At 47.0% G+C, this 15,908-nt stretch overlaps 1 protein-coding gene across 1 annotated transcript in view; it reads left to right on the top strand.

Annotated features, from left to right (window-relative positions):
• The window catches only part of HSPA14 (heat shock protein family A (Hsp70) member 14), a 187,752-nt gene that overhangs the window by 74,951 nt on the left and 96,893 nt on the right, over window positions 1-15,908 (top strand). The window contains exon 10 of the mRNA XM_069228724.1: window positions 2,100-2,202. Within this exon, the coding sequence (XP_069084825.1) occupies window positions 2,100-2,202 (103 nt within the window). The remainder of the gene's footprint in view (window positions 1-2,099; window positions 2,203-15,908) is intronic.

The raw sequence follows: 15,908 nt of genomic DNA, 5'->3' as shown, positions 1-15,908 counted from the left end.
CTTTAGTCTACTTAATCCATCAAAAGAGGTTTTTTTTGTACTGCAGAAATGATGAGCTCATATATTTGAAGGTGCAATCATATGTGAGAATGACAAAAAAGTAGACTCTGTAAACTATTTGCCTAGGATCACACAATTTGATTCCCATTTACGGGTCAAGTACATTACAGCTATGTTGAGTAGATTATTTAAGTTACCCGACCTGCAGGTCTAGTAAGATTTTTATGGTTTTTCGAGGATGGTACTGTGTGTTCTGCGAGAGGAAGGACAGCTTCTGTTGCACACTTTGTGGAGCACAGCTATGAAATATCCAAAGTGGGACCATGATGGATATGGCTCACGTTCACAAGGATGTCTTATGATAACCAGTACGAGACAGAGACTAGAGGTGGGTGGTGGTACTCCTGCACATGCTCCCATTAAGATAAGCCTATTCCTAGCTTCTCTATCTTCTTTGTGTCGCTAGTTGGTCATAATTCAAGTCTTTGACTATATCTACTAATGTTGACATTGAGAAAAGTCACTTAGAGCTCATTATGTTTCTCTAGTGCTGGCCTCTTAAAGACTCACATGCAAGCCTCCTTCATCACTTGCTGAGGGCATGTTCAGTCCTGCTTTTGTGCTAATTAAAATGGTACGAACAGCAGCCTGTACTAGAAGGGAAGTTCCTAATTTTTCTTAGTCTTGAGGTGGATAGGTTACAATATACTGCTCTACTAAATATAATTAATTCCTAAGTTGTTGACTGGGAATTATTCAAGATGAGAATCTATAATGAATTGTTTTTTTCTTATTTCCTTAGTCACCATCTCATCCGGTGATGTTTCTGTAAAAGTTGTGAAAGTCTGTTTGGTTTTATATGTAATTTGTCTATTTTTTTGTAGTTATATTACTAACCAGGGGATAATACTTAACATATGCATTCTTTGCAGAGCCTAATAAAAACCTCTGTTTCGCCCATATTATAATCTTATTTCTACAATGTAGGCCTAGATGAAATGTAAAATAGTATCTTAAAAGTTTTTGTACATCGAGGGTGGAAAGCATTCAGCCTAGAAATGAAATAGGTGAGTTTTCCTAGTTACCCCAGCTACAACGCATTCACTGCTATACGGAGTCTGTTAAAAAAAAAATCATCTTATCTTTTTTATCACACCAGCATCTTTTTCTGTTCTTTATCTCTCTGCGTCTGCCATATCTCATTCTTGATGGTGCTCATAAACGTTATAGTCCTGGCTGGCTTAATGTCAGGGTACTTTTCTGTTAATACAAGACCACTGACGACGCTACCTGCATTAAATGCCAAGGTGTTATTAGAACAATTCCATGAAACCTTTGAATTAGTTTGATTTTTGAGCAGACAACATATAGAAAATCGCTGCTGTTTATTTTTATGCTGCCAAAGTCCTTTTTTGAGTCTCGCACTCTTCATGTGTTTTGTTTAAGAAGGCCATTGTTTGAAAACAGGCTATTTTACTAATGATGGATCATAATATGTTTAAACCTTACATTTAATTAGAAGCGGCTGATGACCTTTCAAAGCGGTGGGGTGAGCAAAATACCCCACCATCTCTTAAAAAAATTCCTCCATACAAACGCCCATACTAAAAATAAAATAAATCTCTCAAAAGCCCAAATAAAAACCACACTCCCTCCAAAATAAAACAGACAAACTAAAGTACATGCATTACACATATTATATCAATTAAATAAAATTAAATTGTACTTACCCACGGGCTCCACATCCTCCTCGCTGTTCTTCCGAAGACTGTTGACCGAAGAACTCCCCCCTAACCAATCCAGACGCTGTTCCCCTACCCTCATGAGGAAACAACTGCTGGGTTTAGTTGGGGTCACCCTGGCCACCTAACATCTGCAGTCTGGCAGCTATATAACACAGGATTTTAAATTAAAAGACAAACTGTATAATTTGGTTACCGAGTGGCAGAATATGATTGTTTAGCACATGACTCATAGCTTTATCTGTCTTTAAACACCAAAAATATATATGTCATCAGTTCATTCGAGATCTATAATTATTACATCTTTTCCATGGCCGCTAAACGAAAATATATTTCTTGTTGGATTTCTCACAATAGGGCAAGATTCGAACTTGTATGTTCATCACTATTCACTCGGAGCATTGAACCAATCAAAATGCTTTTGGCAGAAGCTGGATTTACAGCAGAAGACATAAATCAGGTGAGGAATATACTATATTTATAAATTAGTTATAGTTTGGATCAACTTTTTCCAGACAAAGCGTTTTTTGTTTTGCTAATTTTCAAAATTTGTTTGCCACTTACTTTAGCTGCTATCCACGAATTTTCAGGGTGATTCGTCAAGTGGGAGTCAAGAAAAAGGGAGGTCCCTAAAACACTTTTCCCCCATGCAATGTCTTTGAAGATTTTCTGGCTACCTACAGCCCAAACCGCTGAACAGAATTACACCAAATTTGGCAGAAAGCTAGTTCTTGGCCTTGAAAGAACCCTTTTTGTAATGTGGTGGAAATCTGTTCAGTAGTTTCTGAGTTACTAAATGAAAAAAACATATAGATATTTAGGACACAGGGGAAATGCGGGTACCTGCAGATCTGAGCGAAAAGCAAGGCTTTGGTTGGCTGGCCGCAAACTTAAAGGAAGGTTGCAGCCGCCATTCTGTTAATTGGCTGGGTCCCCGGGAAGAAAATCAAATCAAATCAAATCATTAACATTTATAAAGCGCACTACTCACTCGTGCGGGTCTCAAGGCGCTAGTGGGAATGGGGCTTACTGCTGCTCGAAAAGCCAGGTCTTGAGGAGTCTCCGGAATGCGGAGTGGTCCTGGGTGGTCCTGAGGCTGGTGGGTAGGGTGTTCCAGGTCTTGGCTGCCAGGTAGGAGAAAGACCTCCCACCCGCCGTGGAGCGGTGGATGCGAGGGACGGCAGCGAGCGCGAGGCCGGTGGAACGGAGGAGACGGGTGGGGGCGTAGAAGCTGAGGCGTCGGTTGAGGTATTCAGGTCCCTTGTCGTGGAGGGCTTTGTGTGCGTGGGTGAGAAGTCGGAAGGTGATCCTTTTGCTGACTGGGAGTCAATGCAGGTGTCTCAGGTGTGCGGAGATGTGGCTGTTGCGGGGTACGTCGAGGATGAGGCGGGCGGAGGCGTTTTGAATACGTTGCAGATGTTTTTGGAGTTTTGCGGTGGTCCCAGAATAAAGGGTGTTGCCGTAGTCCTGGTGACTAGGGCGTGGGTCACGGTTTTTCTGGTGTCTGTGGGGATCCAGCGGAAGATCTTGCGGAGGGTGAGGAAGCAGGAGGAGGACACGGCGTTGACTTGTTGACTTGTTTGGTCATGGTGAGAAGAGGGTCCAAGATGAAGCCGAGGTTGCGGGCGTGGTCTGAGGGGGTCGGTGCGGTGCCAAGGGCCGTGGGCCACCAGGAGTCGTCCCATGCGGTCTGGGTGTTGCCGAAGATGAGGACTTCCGTTTTGTCAGAGTTCAGTTTTAGACGGCTGAGCCTCATCCAATCTGCGACGCCCTTCATGCCATCTTGTAGGTTGGTCTTAGCGCTGGCGGGGTCCTTGGTGAGGGAAAGTATAAGTTGAGTGTCGTCGGCGTAGGAGGTGATGATGATGTTGTGCTTGCGTACGATGTCGGCGAGGGGGCTTATGTAGACATTGAAGAGTGTCGGGCTGAGCGAGGAGCCTTGATGGACGCCGCAGATGATCTTGGTGGGGTCTGAGCGAAAAGGTGGGAGGTAGACTCTTTGAGAGCGGTTGGAGAGGAAGGAGGCGATCCAGTCCAGGGCCTGGCCTTGGATCCCAGTGGAGCGGAGGCGGGTTATTAGGGTGCGGTGACAGACGGTGTCGAAGGCAGCCGAGAGGTCGAGGAGGATGAGGGCGACTGTTTCACCGTTGTCCATCAGGGTTCTGATGTCATCTGTGACTGAGATGAGGGCGGTTTCAGTGCTGTGGTTGGTTCGGAATCCGGATTGTGAAGGGTCGAGAAGGTTGTTGTCTTCCAGGAAGTTGGTAAGCTGTTTGTTGACGGTCTTCTCTATTACCTTGGCAGGGAAGGGGAGGAGCGAGATGGGGCGGAAGTTCTTCAGGTCGCTTGGGTCAGCCGTAGGTTTCTTTAGCAGGGCGTTGACTTCGGCGTGTTTCCAGCTTTCGGGGAAGGTAGCAGAAGAAAATGAGGAGTTGATGATGGTCTGGAGGTGCGGGGCGATGATGTCGTCGGCTTTATTGAAGATGAAGTGAGGGCAGGGGTCCGAGGGGGTGCCGGAGTGGCTAGAGTTCATGGTGGTTTTGGTCTCTTCAGTGTTGACGTGGGTCCAGGCGTTGAGGGTGATGGCGGGAGGTGTGGGTTCGGTGTTGCTTGGCTGGGTCTGGTGTCCGAAGCTGTTGTGGAGGTCGGCGATCTTGCGATGGAAGAAGGTGGCGAGGGAGTCGCACAGGTCTTGTGATGGCGTTGGGGTTGGAGAACTCTTTAACAATGCTGAAGAGTTCTCTGCTGTTTTTGTCCAGTCTGTCGGTGAAGAAATTCCTTTTGGCTGCGCGGATCAGGTGGTGGTGTTCGCGGGTCGCGTTCTTGAGGGCGGTCATGTTGTGAGCGGTGTGGTCCTTGCGCCAGGTTCTCTCGAGGGCGCGACAGGTTTTCTTCGATTCCTTAGGGGTGTCAGAGAACCAGAGAGGTTTTTTGGTGTTGGCCTGTCGATGCGTGCGTCTGAGGGGAGCAAGGTTGTCTGCGCAGTTGGTGATCCAGTTCGTGAGGCTGAGGGCTGCGTCGTTGGGGTCGTCGGTGGTGAGGGTAGGTTGGTTGACGGTGAGCGCGGAGAAGAGCTGTTCTTCGGGGATTTTGTTCCACTGTCGACGAGGGATGGGTTGAGTGCGGAGGTGGCGGGTCTCGCGTCGGAATGTGAAGTGGACACAGCTGTGGTCGGTCCAGTGTAGAGCGGAGGCGTGGCTGAAGGAGACATGTTTACTGGCGGAGAAGATGGGGGTCAAGCGTGTGTCCGGCGATGTGGGTGGGGGTGTTCACCAGTTGCTTGAGGCCAAGGTTGGCGAGGTTGTCGAGCAGGGCGGTGGTGTTGGGGTCGTTGTTCTGTTCTAGATGGAAGTTGAGGTCGCCTAGGAGGATGTAGTCCGGCGAGGGCGTGCGGGGAGAGGAAGTCAGTGATGGAGTCGCTGAAAGGGGAGCGCGGTCCGGGGGGACAGTAGATGAGGGATCCTCTGATGGTGGTCCTGGGGTCGGTGTGAATCTGGAAATGCAGGTGTTCTGCGGCGAGGGGGGTGTCTTCGGTGGAGGTAGTGACGCTGATGGAGTCTTTGAAGACGATGGCGATTCCTCCTCCTACTTGGTTGGTGCGGTCTTTTCTGGAAATCTTGTAGCCTTCGGGGATGGCTATGGCGATGTCTGGGGCCGAGGAAGCGTTCATCCAGGTCTCCGTGATGAAGGCGATGTCCGGTACTGTGGAGTCCAGGAGGTCCCAGAGTTCAACGGCGTGCTTGTGGACGGATCGAGCGTTGACCATGATGCATTTGAGGTGGTTGATGGCGCGTGGGCTGGTGGTCATGGTAGTTGCGTGGTGGAAGATACGTTTGCAGGAGTGGCAGGCGAAAGGTCCATGGGTACGTTTTGGGTTAGCTTGGAAGCAGGTGTTAGAGCGTCCTGGGTTGAGGGCGTGGAGGGTGGTGGGGTCGTAGCGGAGCAGTGTGGTTTGGGAGTGCTGAGGACCAGGGGTCGTGGCGCTGGGCGCGGGCCAGGTGCAGACGGCGCGCCAGCGGCGCAGTCGCGCAGCGCCCGCCATAAGAGGGAGGAGGGGGGAAGGTCAGCTGGGGGCGAAGCAAACATAAAACATAAATAAAAACACAAATAATGTCTCAGGATAGATGTATCCTGACCCCATAGGACACATGAAGGGGTCTCTAAGAGAACCCTCCTGGGCAAAATAAAAATGGGCTTTTTTTGTTTTTTGTTGTTTTGTTTATTTTTTGAATTTTTTTAGGTTGATCCCCAGAGCCACTGTGGCATACCCCCAGTGTAAATCCACAATGGATCTGGGGATCTAAAGCCCAACAGAAACTACAAACTCTCACACCATACCCCTGCTGCGCCAAAGGGCATTCGCAGCGTGGGGTTGGGTGCATGCATAAGGGTTGCCTGCAGGGCCTGCAGCCAACCCCTGCTACGCATGGCCAAAGTTAGGTTCCTGTTTTACCCACACAAAGCCATAGAAATTCAGGAGTTGTATTTATTTTTCTTGTTATACTTATCTAAAGAAACTATAACTTGTGCCATTAAGTAACTTTAGGCCACGAGTTATAGTTTCTTAACATAAGTATTAACTATTACTGCTAAATTTGTATGGAATTGTGTGGGTAAAATGCAAACCCAACTATAACGTCCCTGTAACCTTTGGTTTTGTCAGTGAAAATATGTGTGTGTGTGTGTGTGTGTGTGTATATGTATGTATGTATATATATATATATATATATATATATATACACACACACACACATACTATTTGGGAATTACTAATTATACTTCATAGTAATAGCATCACTTTGATTTTCCTTCTGCTGTATGGTGTGCCTTCTTTATTTTCTAACTGGCAGTGTTGAGAAATTAAGTGTGTCTTCACTTTTTTTCGATGGATTAATGTAGGTTGGTTGGTACTGTTTTGCGATCTACTGTGTTGGGAAAAGGTTCAGTGTGACGGTTAAACCTTGGTCTTGTTTGTAGAATGTTGGCAACTATTTGAAAAGTGACTGTTTCTGTCTTAGAGCAGGATCCGAAACCGAATTTGTAAGTTTGTTGGAGGCTTCGAGTTTCCATGTATGCCTGGATTTCGAAAAGGACTGCAATTTCTGTTACTTGTTTTAGTTTGGAATGGCAGGGCGCAGTGTAGAAATGATAGATGTATATAGTTTTACGGGCCTAAATATAGGAGGCGAAGGTGTCGCGTGAATTGGGGAAGCAAGGACTACATTGATCAGCTGTATTATATGACTGAAAAGGGTTTTGAAGATTGAAACAGAGGTTTTTATCCGTACAAGACCCATCATTAGGGGAAAAAATTTGATAATTGATGTCCGATTGACAGACAGACTACTTATGCGTCTGGCAGGATAGGCAGTGTTTGTTTGCAGTTGAGTTCTATGTTCTGTCAGATCTTTTCAGTTTTGGTAAGAAAAAATAAATGTATAAACAAGGTGGATGTTTTTTGTGGTGTGGCACCAGAGTGCAATGAATAAGGTTGCTTTGAACAGTGTTTTGTCTTGGTTGTTAACTACTGTAATGGCTAGGAGGTTAATGAGAAAGGTATCTAGGACTTTGATGTGGAAGCGGTATGAAGTGAGACTGCCCATCAAAGATTTGCTTGCATATGCCTTTTTTGGTTTGACTACTTGGATGTATAAAGTGTTGAAGGTTTTGAGTACAGTTATCTTTTTAGGTGCTTATAATCTTACAGTAAGATCTACATTAAATCAGAGGAATTCTATTATAACTCTGATTGTGTTGCCAATAAACTGGTCGTACTCCAAGAAATTATGAAATAGTTTTCTTTTCTTTTCTTTTTGGTATTCACAGCTGCCATGTGTTTAACAATTTTTCATTTATTTGTTTTTCTTTGGTTTGGATTTGCAAGGTATCATTTAGAAAGCCATTAGCTCATGCCTATTCTCACCCAACCTTTCCTTAACCATTGTACATCACTTGTTTCATGTTGGTTTTTACATTATAAACCTCATTTATATTACACGTAAGTGCTCTTTAATACATTGTCACTTATGATTTGGTATAATTTTCAGTTACAGTAATTTCAAATGTTTAATAACAAAATAGTGACGTTGTAATAGGATGCCTTTGATTATATATGGGGAAAAGGTGCATCTGCAATACATTATAAAGACGTTGCAAGTCACGGGGTGTTGCATGACCATATAGAGATATGAGGCAGAAGGCCAAGTTCCTTTCTAAGGTCATGGAACTCCGACATGACTTGCAGTATCCTTCTATTGTAGGGCAGGAGAAGCTACATTTCTTATAGTACTTCATTACACCATCAGCCTTCCCACAAACCCTTAAATCCTCGGTGTGTTGATATTTCGTATAAAAGAGATGGGATGTTTGCGAACATGAGGAATAAAGGTAGAAACTGCAGATCAAAATTAAACAGAGCCACAAAAAGACGCTACCCCCTTACCCTATTTTCTATGCCCAAAGACACTTAGCCAGAGCTTTGCTTTTATTGTTTTAGTGATTTTTCACCAAAATTGTTGACATTGTGTTTCTAGGTGAGTGTATGGTTGTCACCTTAAAAGAAAACAAGATTGACGTCGTGTTAAATGCAGATTTTGATTAGATCTGCATGACGTCTGCCTATGGTGTTCCCTGAATCATCGTCAACTCTGCTGCCAATTTTGCCATTCTGCAAATATTTTAAATGGTTCTGGGTTCCTCTGGCATGCATACCGACTCCACTGATTCCTCTGCGCCCGCCGGACTTCCACTACTGGGCCTCTTTCTGACACAGATTGACCCCAGCCAAATTGAGCCTGCTTCCTTGCTGACGCTGGGCTGTGACTCAACTCCTCTGCCATAGGCTTCGCTGCTTGATCCTCCCCTGGCAGCACCTCCAATGCAAGTGGCACCAGTTCCAGGTCCGTACCCATCTCTGGTTTCGGATTCAGAACCATCCTCTCCAAGGGCCTGTCCAATATTTAGATCCAGTATCTTTAACGCTAATGCTAACACAGACTAGTACTCTCCTCTAGTCTCTCTGCCAAGGTAACAGTATTTATAGAGGATGGTGGACATTTTTGATTGGATTCAGACACCATAGAAGGCCTGCAACATCTTCTACACAATAAGGTTGACTATAAGGAAACACATAATTGCTCCCTCGTCACTGTACAGATCCTGGCCTTTATCTTGATTTGCAAAATGCTAGAGGCTTTTATATCTCCTTGGAACCCCTCCCCCGACCCCTATGCCCCTTTGGATTTGTGCCTCCCTACATAGGATAGTGCATGTTTTGCAGTGTTTTGAATGGCTGCTGAAGTAGTGGTATTGCCACTCCCCAGAGCTAGGAGACTAGAGCTAACCACTTTACAGAAACGTTGCCACCTGGACCAGATATCTCTGAGCCCTTGTTGGGCTTCCGTGTAGCTCTGATTGATTCAATCTTGGCCACTTGGTCGAAACAGTTCTCTGCATGGCAGTGATTCCTTCCACCACACAACATCACAAACCACAATTCTGTGCCTACAGATCATTGTGGTACAAGCCACCATGCAAAAGGTGAACCCAAAATCTTTTTCCATCCATTCCACCGGACAAGAACTCTAAAAGAAGTGACACCATTGGCAAAAAAAGTATATTTCTTCTGTCATCTTGACTTTGCAGTTCATTAATACATTTTTCCTCCTGGGGTGTTACAGACATGCTCTTTGGATCACGGCTTGTGCGGTGTTGTTGGCAGGATATGCGCAATGCCTGTCTTGGACATTGCAAGGTGGACATGATATTGCAAAGTATGTGTTACGTTCTGGACTGGACTCCACAGAAGATGGACAAAAGTTTAATTATCAGGAAACATACCTGAAAGTGCTCCACAGATTCCCTGTGTACATCTGTTTTTTTTTTTCTTATTCTATACTCTTTGATGGATCTTGGCTTTTCAGCAAGAAAACCGATGCATCTATAGAGAGATTTAAAGTTATTAAAGCTACAGGCAGTTCTCTGGGGTCACTTTCCTCCGATCACCAGTTATATCATCAGTTCAGAGGATACTCATGGATTGTCAATTAATGCCAGCAGAAAACATCTCCACGTGTGCAGCAGCCTTTTCAGACTGTTCATGGCAGATGAGGTCAATACAACAGTACTCCTCATCGTCCTCTTCTCCAGGCACCCCCTGCCAGGCCTCTTTAGTTCTCCTCCTGCTGTCTTTCGAGGCTGCAGGACTTAGCACTTGGCTGCCTTACTGGTCCTCCAGCCTGTCAAAATTATAGGTCCGCTATATTGTTTTGCTATGCCCTTCCGTTTCTGGGTATTCCTGCCCATGCTACTCCTGTTTACATTCAGATGCTGGTAGATCATGCCAATATTCTTTCCAAAGGAATGCTAATATTGCTTGCCAGAGGGCCTATCAAACTCATGCACAGGTGGGAGCTGTACTTTCTGGTCTCCAAGTAGAATGGAAGGTGAGACTCCTTCTGGATTCTTGAATTATTTCTTCTGAAAGGAAAAGTTGAAAATGAGAACGTTTGCTCAGTCCTGCTGACCTTGGACCCCAAGGACTTGATGATGTCCCTGGACCTGCAGGCTTTTGCGCTTGCATGGTCAGATATGCAGTCTCACAGGATGTACCTGGGGTCCGACCACTTCCAGTTTGCTGTCCTGTAATTCAGCCTTACATCGGAGCCTCTAGTCTTTATGAAGGTCATGTCTGTGGTTGTAGCACATCTTCACTGTATTTCAGTCTATGATCCTGATATTTCAGATAGCAGCTGATGTACCAGCCTTGAAAGTTCTGAGGCATTTTGCTCAAATGGCATTATGCATCTGGGTGGTGCATTACATGTGTTGGCACATGCAGGCCCTTCACATGGATCTGCAGCTGCCCTGGGCAGGGGATTGCCTTTCATTTGTAAATGACAGTTTCTAGTCAGACATGTGGCAAGACCATCGCCATACCTGTTCCAGAGCTCACAGTATTGACAAGTTATCTCTGGGCTGGGGAGGTCACCTGCATGAGGTGGTCAGACCTCTTTGATACCAGATGGAGCAGTGTCATCATGTAAATCATTCAGAATTCAGCCATCCTGTTGGCCCTAATGACCTTTCTGCCTTCTGTCAGCTGCTGGTCAATCCAGTAGCTGATGGACAACATGACTGCCATGTGTTACTGCAACAAGCAGGGAGCAGCGGAGATTCCCTGACATTGTCACCTGGTGGAATGAACTCAGCAAGTGTCATCTTGCTCATCACAAATGGAGTGTCTTCACCAAGTGAGGCATACCCTTACTAGGCTTTTTTGCTACGGAAAATACGTAATCTCCAGCCTTCTTCTCTTTAGCGTTTCCTCTTTGGAGACTCTAAGAGATGTGTTCTGTCTTCAGTGGTAATCAAACGTTGTACATGCATCTCCACTTCTGCTGCTGATCCTCTTGTCCTAAAGAACCAGAACCAACTGAGGGGGTTTTGACTTACACTGTAGATTATGAATGTAATTTTAGCTGCTTGCCGCCCCTCCACTAAATCGGTTTAGTCAGGCCTCCGGGTCCCTCTGGGTCCATGTTTGTGATCTGCTGTGAGGGCAAAATGGTAGACCCTTTACAGGCTAAATTATCTGAAGTTCTTATGTGTAGGAAGTTGGCTCTGTATGTACTATTTCAAAGTAAGGAATAGTATGCACAGAGTCCAAGGGTTCCCCTTAGAGGTAAGATAGTGGCAAAAAGAGATAATACTAATGCTCTATTTTGTGGTAGTGTGGTCGAGCAGTAGGCTTATCAAAGGAGTAGTGTTAAGCATTTGTTGTACATACACACAGGCAATAAATGAGGAACACACACTCAGAGACAAATCCAGCCAATAGGTTTTTGTTATAGAAAAATATATTTTCTTAGTTTATTTTAAGAACCACAGGTTCAAATTCTACATGTAATATCTCATTTGAAAGGTATTGCAGGTAAGTACTTTAGGAACTTTGAATAATTACTGTAGCATATATACTTTTCACATAAAACACAAATAGCTGTTTTAAAAGTGGACACAGTGCAATTTTCACAGTTCCTGGGGGAGGTAAGTTATTGTTAGTTTTAGCAGGTAAGTAAATCACTTACAAGTCTCAGGTTTGGGTCCAAGGTAGCCCACCGTTGGGGGTTCAGAGCAACCCCAAAGTTACCACACCAGCAGCTCAGGGCCGGTCAGGTGCAGAGGTCAAAGAGGTGCCCAAAACACGTAGGCTTCAATGGAGAGAAGGGGGTGCCCCGGTTCCAGTCTGCCAGCAGGTAAGTACCCGCGTCTTCGGAGGGCAGACCAGGGGGATTTTGTAGGGCACCGGGGGGGACACAAGTCAGCACAAAAAGTACACCCTCAGCAGCGCGGGGGCGGCCGGGTGCAGTGTGCAAACAAGCGTCGGGTTCTCTGTAGGTTTCAATGGGAGACCAAGGGGTCTCTTCAGCGGTGCAGGCAGGCAAGGGGGGGGCTCCTCGGGGTAGCCACCACCTGGGCAAGGGAGAGGGCCTCCTGGGGGTCACTCCTGCACAGAAGTTCCGTTCCTTCAGGGTGCAGGGTCTTTTCCAGCCGTCGGGACTTTAGGTTCAGGCAGTCGCGGTCAGGGGGAGCCTCGGGATTCCCTCTGCAGGCGTCGCTGTGGGGGCTCAGGGGGGACAACTTTGGTTACTCACGGTCTCTGAGTCGCCGGAGGGTCCTCCCTGAGGTGTTGGTTCTCCACCAGTCGAGTCGGGGTCGCCGGGTGCAGTGTTGCAAGTCTCACGCTTCTTGCGGGGATTTGCAGGGGTCTTTAAATCTGCTCCTCTGTAACAAAGTTGCAGTTCTTTTGGAGCAGTGCCGCTGTCCTCAGGAGTTTCTGGTCTTTCTTGAAGCAGGGCAGTCCTCTGAGGATTCAGAGGTCGCTGGTCCTTGGGAAAGCGTCGCTGGAGCAGGTTTCTTTGGAAGGCAGGAGACAGGCCGGTAGGTCTGGGGCCAAAGCAGTTGGTGTCTTCTTCTCTTCCTCTGCAGGGGTCTTTCAGCTCAGCAGTCCTCTTCTTCTTGTAAGTTGCAGGAATCTAAATTCTTAGGTTCAGGTGTGCCCTTAAATACTAAAGTAGTGAATTTATAAGTCACTCCACACTCATTCCACATGTGTTTCAGGTATGCTGACATAAAGTTGGTACCTCTGTCAGACACCACCTCCTTAGGGAAGCCCACTCTGGTAAAGATACCAATGAGGGCCTTGGCTACTGCAGGGTCAGTAGTCGACCTAGGGGGAATAGCTTCAGGATACCTAGTAGCATGATCCACTACTACTAGGATGTACATATTTCCTGAGGCTGTGGGAGGTTCAAGTGGACCCACGATGTCCACACCCACTCTTTCAAAGGGGACCCCCACCACTGGAAGTGGAATGAGGGGGGCCTTTGGATGTCCACCTGTCTTACCACTGGCTTGACAGGTGGTACAGGAGATGCAAAACTCCTTAACCTTCTGGGACATGTTGGGCCAGTAGAAGTGGTTGACTAACCTCTCCCACGTCTTGGTTTGTCCCAAATGCCCAGCAAGGGGAATATCATGGGCTAAGTTCAGAATAAACTCTCTGAACGCCTGAGGCACTACCACTCTCCTAGTGGCACCAGGTTTGGGATCTCTTGCCTCAGTGTACAGGAGTCCATCTTCTCCTATGTGTTCCAGTTTTTTTGCCATTGGACTCTTCAGCAGCTTGCTGCCTAAGGCCTTCAAGAGAGGGGCAGGTTTCTTGTCCCTTACACAACTCTTCCCTTGAGGGTCCCCCTGGGCCCAAGAGCTCAACCTGATGATAAGGTTCCAGCTCCATAGGCTCCGTTCCCTCATAGGGCAGAACTTCTTCCTGAGAAGAGAGGCTCTCTTTTTCTTGTTGTGTTGCAGCTGGTTTCCCAGCTGACTTTCCTTTTCTCTTGGTAGGCTGGGCCTTTCTTCCAGACTCCAGCTCTACTTTTTCACCCTGTGCCTTGCACTGTGCCCTTGTCTTGACACACACCAGTTCAGGGATACCCAGCATGGCTGCATGGGTTTTCAGTTCTACCTCAGCCCATGCTGAGGACTCCAGGTCATTTCCAAGCAAACAGTCTACTGGGATATTTGAGGAGACCACCACCTGTTTCAGGCCATTGACCCCTCCCCACTCTAAAGTTACCATTGCCATGGGATGTACTTTAGTTTGATTGTCAGCATTGGTGACTGGATAGGTTTGTCCAGTCAGGTATTGGCCAGGGGAAACCAGTGTTCGATGGCATATGTTGCTGCAGATACACATGTTTGGCACAGTCCGCTGCCTGGTGTTGGGCTCGGAGTATTACAAGTTGTTTTTCTTCGAAGAAGTCTTTTTTGGTCACGGGACCGAAGGACTCCTCCCTCTTCGGCTCCATTGCGCATGGGCGTCGACTCCATCTTAGATTGTTTTTTTCCGCTGTCGGGTTCGGACGTATTCCTTTTCGCTCCGTGTTTCGGTTCGGAAAGTTAGTCAGAATCTTGGAAGAAAGCGTCGGTATTGTTCCGTTCGGTATCGGGATAGTTAGGTACATCAACACCGATCATCGGAAGACTTTGGGGTAGCTTCGATTCCCCCATCGGGGCCTGGTCGGCCCGACCGCGTGCGACATCGAAGCCGATGGAACGGACCCCGTTCCGTTTCTGCCCAAAATGTCACAGTAAGTATCCTTATACAGATCAGCACTTGGTCTGTAACTTGTGCTTGTCACCCGAGCACAAGGAGGATACCTGTGAGGCCTGTCGAGCCTTCCGGTCCAGAAAAACACTCCGGGACCGAAGAGCCAGGCGTATACAAATGGCGTCCACGCCGACAAAACAACGTTTCGACGACGAAGAGGAAACATTCTCGGTTCCGGACTCAGAATCCGGAGACTCCGACGTCGAACAACAGCAACAAACTGTGAGTAAGACGTCGAAAAGTAAAACCATCGACAAAACGAAAGCCCAGGGGACGCCACTGCCAACAGGCCATGGCTCGACCCATAAAACAGGCGACCCGTCGAAGGCGCCGAAAAAGGGCACGCCCATAGCGAAGACACCCGACTCCGGTCGAGGGACCGCCATGGAGCAACCTCGGAGCCGAGAAAGTGGCTCCGAGAGACAAAAACAAGATACCGGCACCGAAAAACATCGGCACCGAGAATCCATGCCGAAAGGAACAAAAAATCTGTCGGTGCCGAAACCGAAAAAAGATTCTCTCTCGGCGCCGAAAAATACCACACCTTCATCCTACTCAGAGGAACAAGGAATAAGTGGCCAGATGCACAGATTTGGACAAGAGCTCCAAAGTGTAGAATCAGACTACACACAAAAGAGACTGTACATCCAGCAAGACACAGGGAAGATATCAACCCTTCCCCCAATAATGAGGAAAAGAAGGATCAGTCTCCTCAAGGATGACGCACAACCACAAGCCAAAGTGGTTAAAGTCACGCCTCCGCCCTCTCCACTACAACAGGCATCGCCGGCACAAACACCGCCACAAATGCACTCACCAGCGCAAACTACCATAAGTCAAGATAATCAGGATCAAGACGCTTGGGACCTATACGACACCCCAGTGCCGGACAATGATCCAGATTCATACCCTACAAAGCCGTCACCGCCAGAGGACAGTACCTCATACTCACAACTGGTGGCTAGGGCTGCAGAATTCCACAATGTCCAACTGCATTCCGATCCTATAGAGGATGATTTTTTATTTAACACCCTCTCGGCTACACATAGCCAATATCAATGTCTCCCAATGCTACCGGGGATGTTACGGCACGCAAAACAAATTTTTGAAGAGCCCGTAAAATCAAGAGCCATCACCCCAAGGGTGGATAAAAAATACAAACCACCACCCACAGATCCAGTGTTTATTACTTCGCAGTTACCACCTGACTCCGTAGTAGTAGGGGCAGCTCGCAAAAGAGCAAATTCCCATACATCTGGCGACGCCCCACCTCCGGACAAAGAAAGCAGAAAATTTGATGCGGCAGGAAAAAGAGTAGCATCACAGGCAGCCAACCAGTGGCGCATCGCAAATTCTCAAGCGCTGCTGGCCAGATATGACCGCGCTCACTGGGATGAGATGCAACTTCTCGTAGACCATCTTCCCCAAGAATACCAAAAAAGGGCGCAGCAAATAGTTGAAGAGGGACAAACGATCTCAAACAATCAAATCCGCTC

The sequence above is a fragment of the Pleurodeles waltl genome, chromosome 4_1 (genome assembly GCF_031143425.1).
Source record: "Pleurodeles waltl isolate 20211129_DDA chromosome 4_1, aPleWal1.hap1.20221129, whole genome shotgun sequence".
NCBI classification, from domain to species: domain Eukaryota; kingdom Metazoa; phylum Chordata; class Amphibia; order Caudata; family Salamandridae; genus Pleurodeles; species Pleurodeles waltl.
The sequence above is the reverse complement of the archived record's forward strand: the minus strand, read 5'-3'. Positions and strand labels throughout refer to the sequence as shown.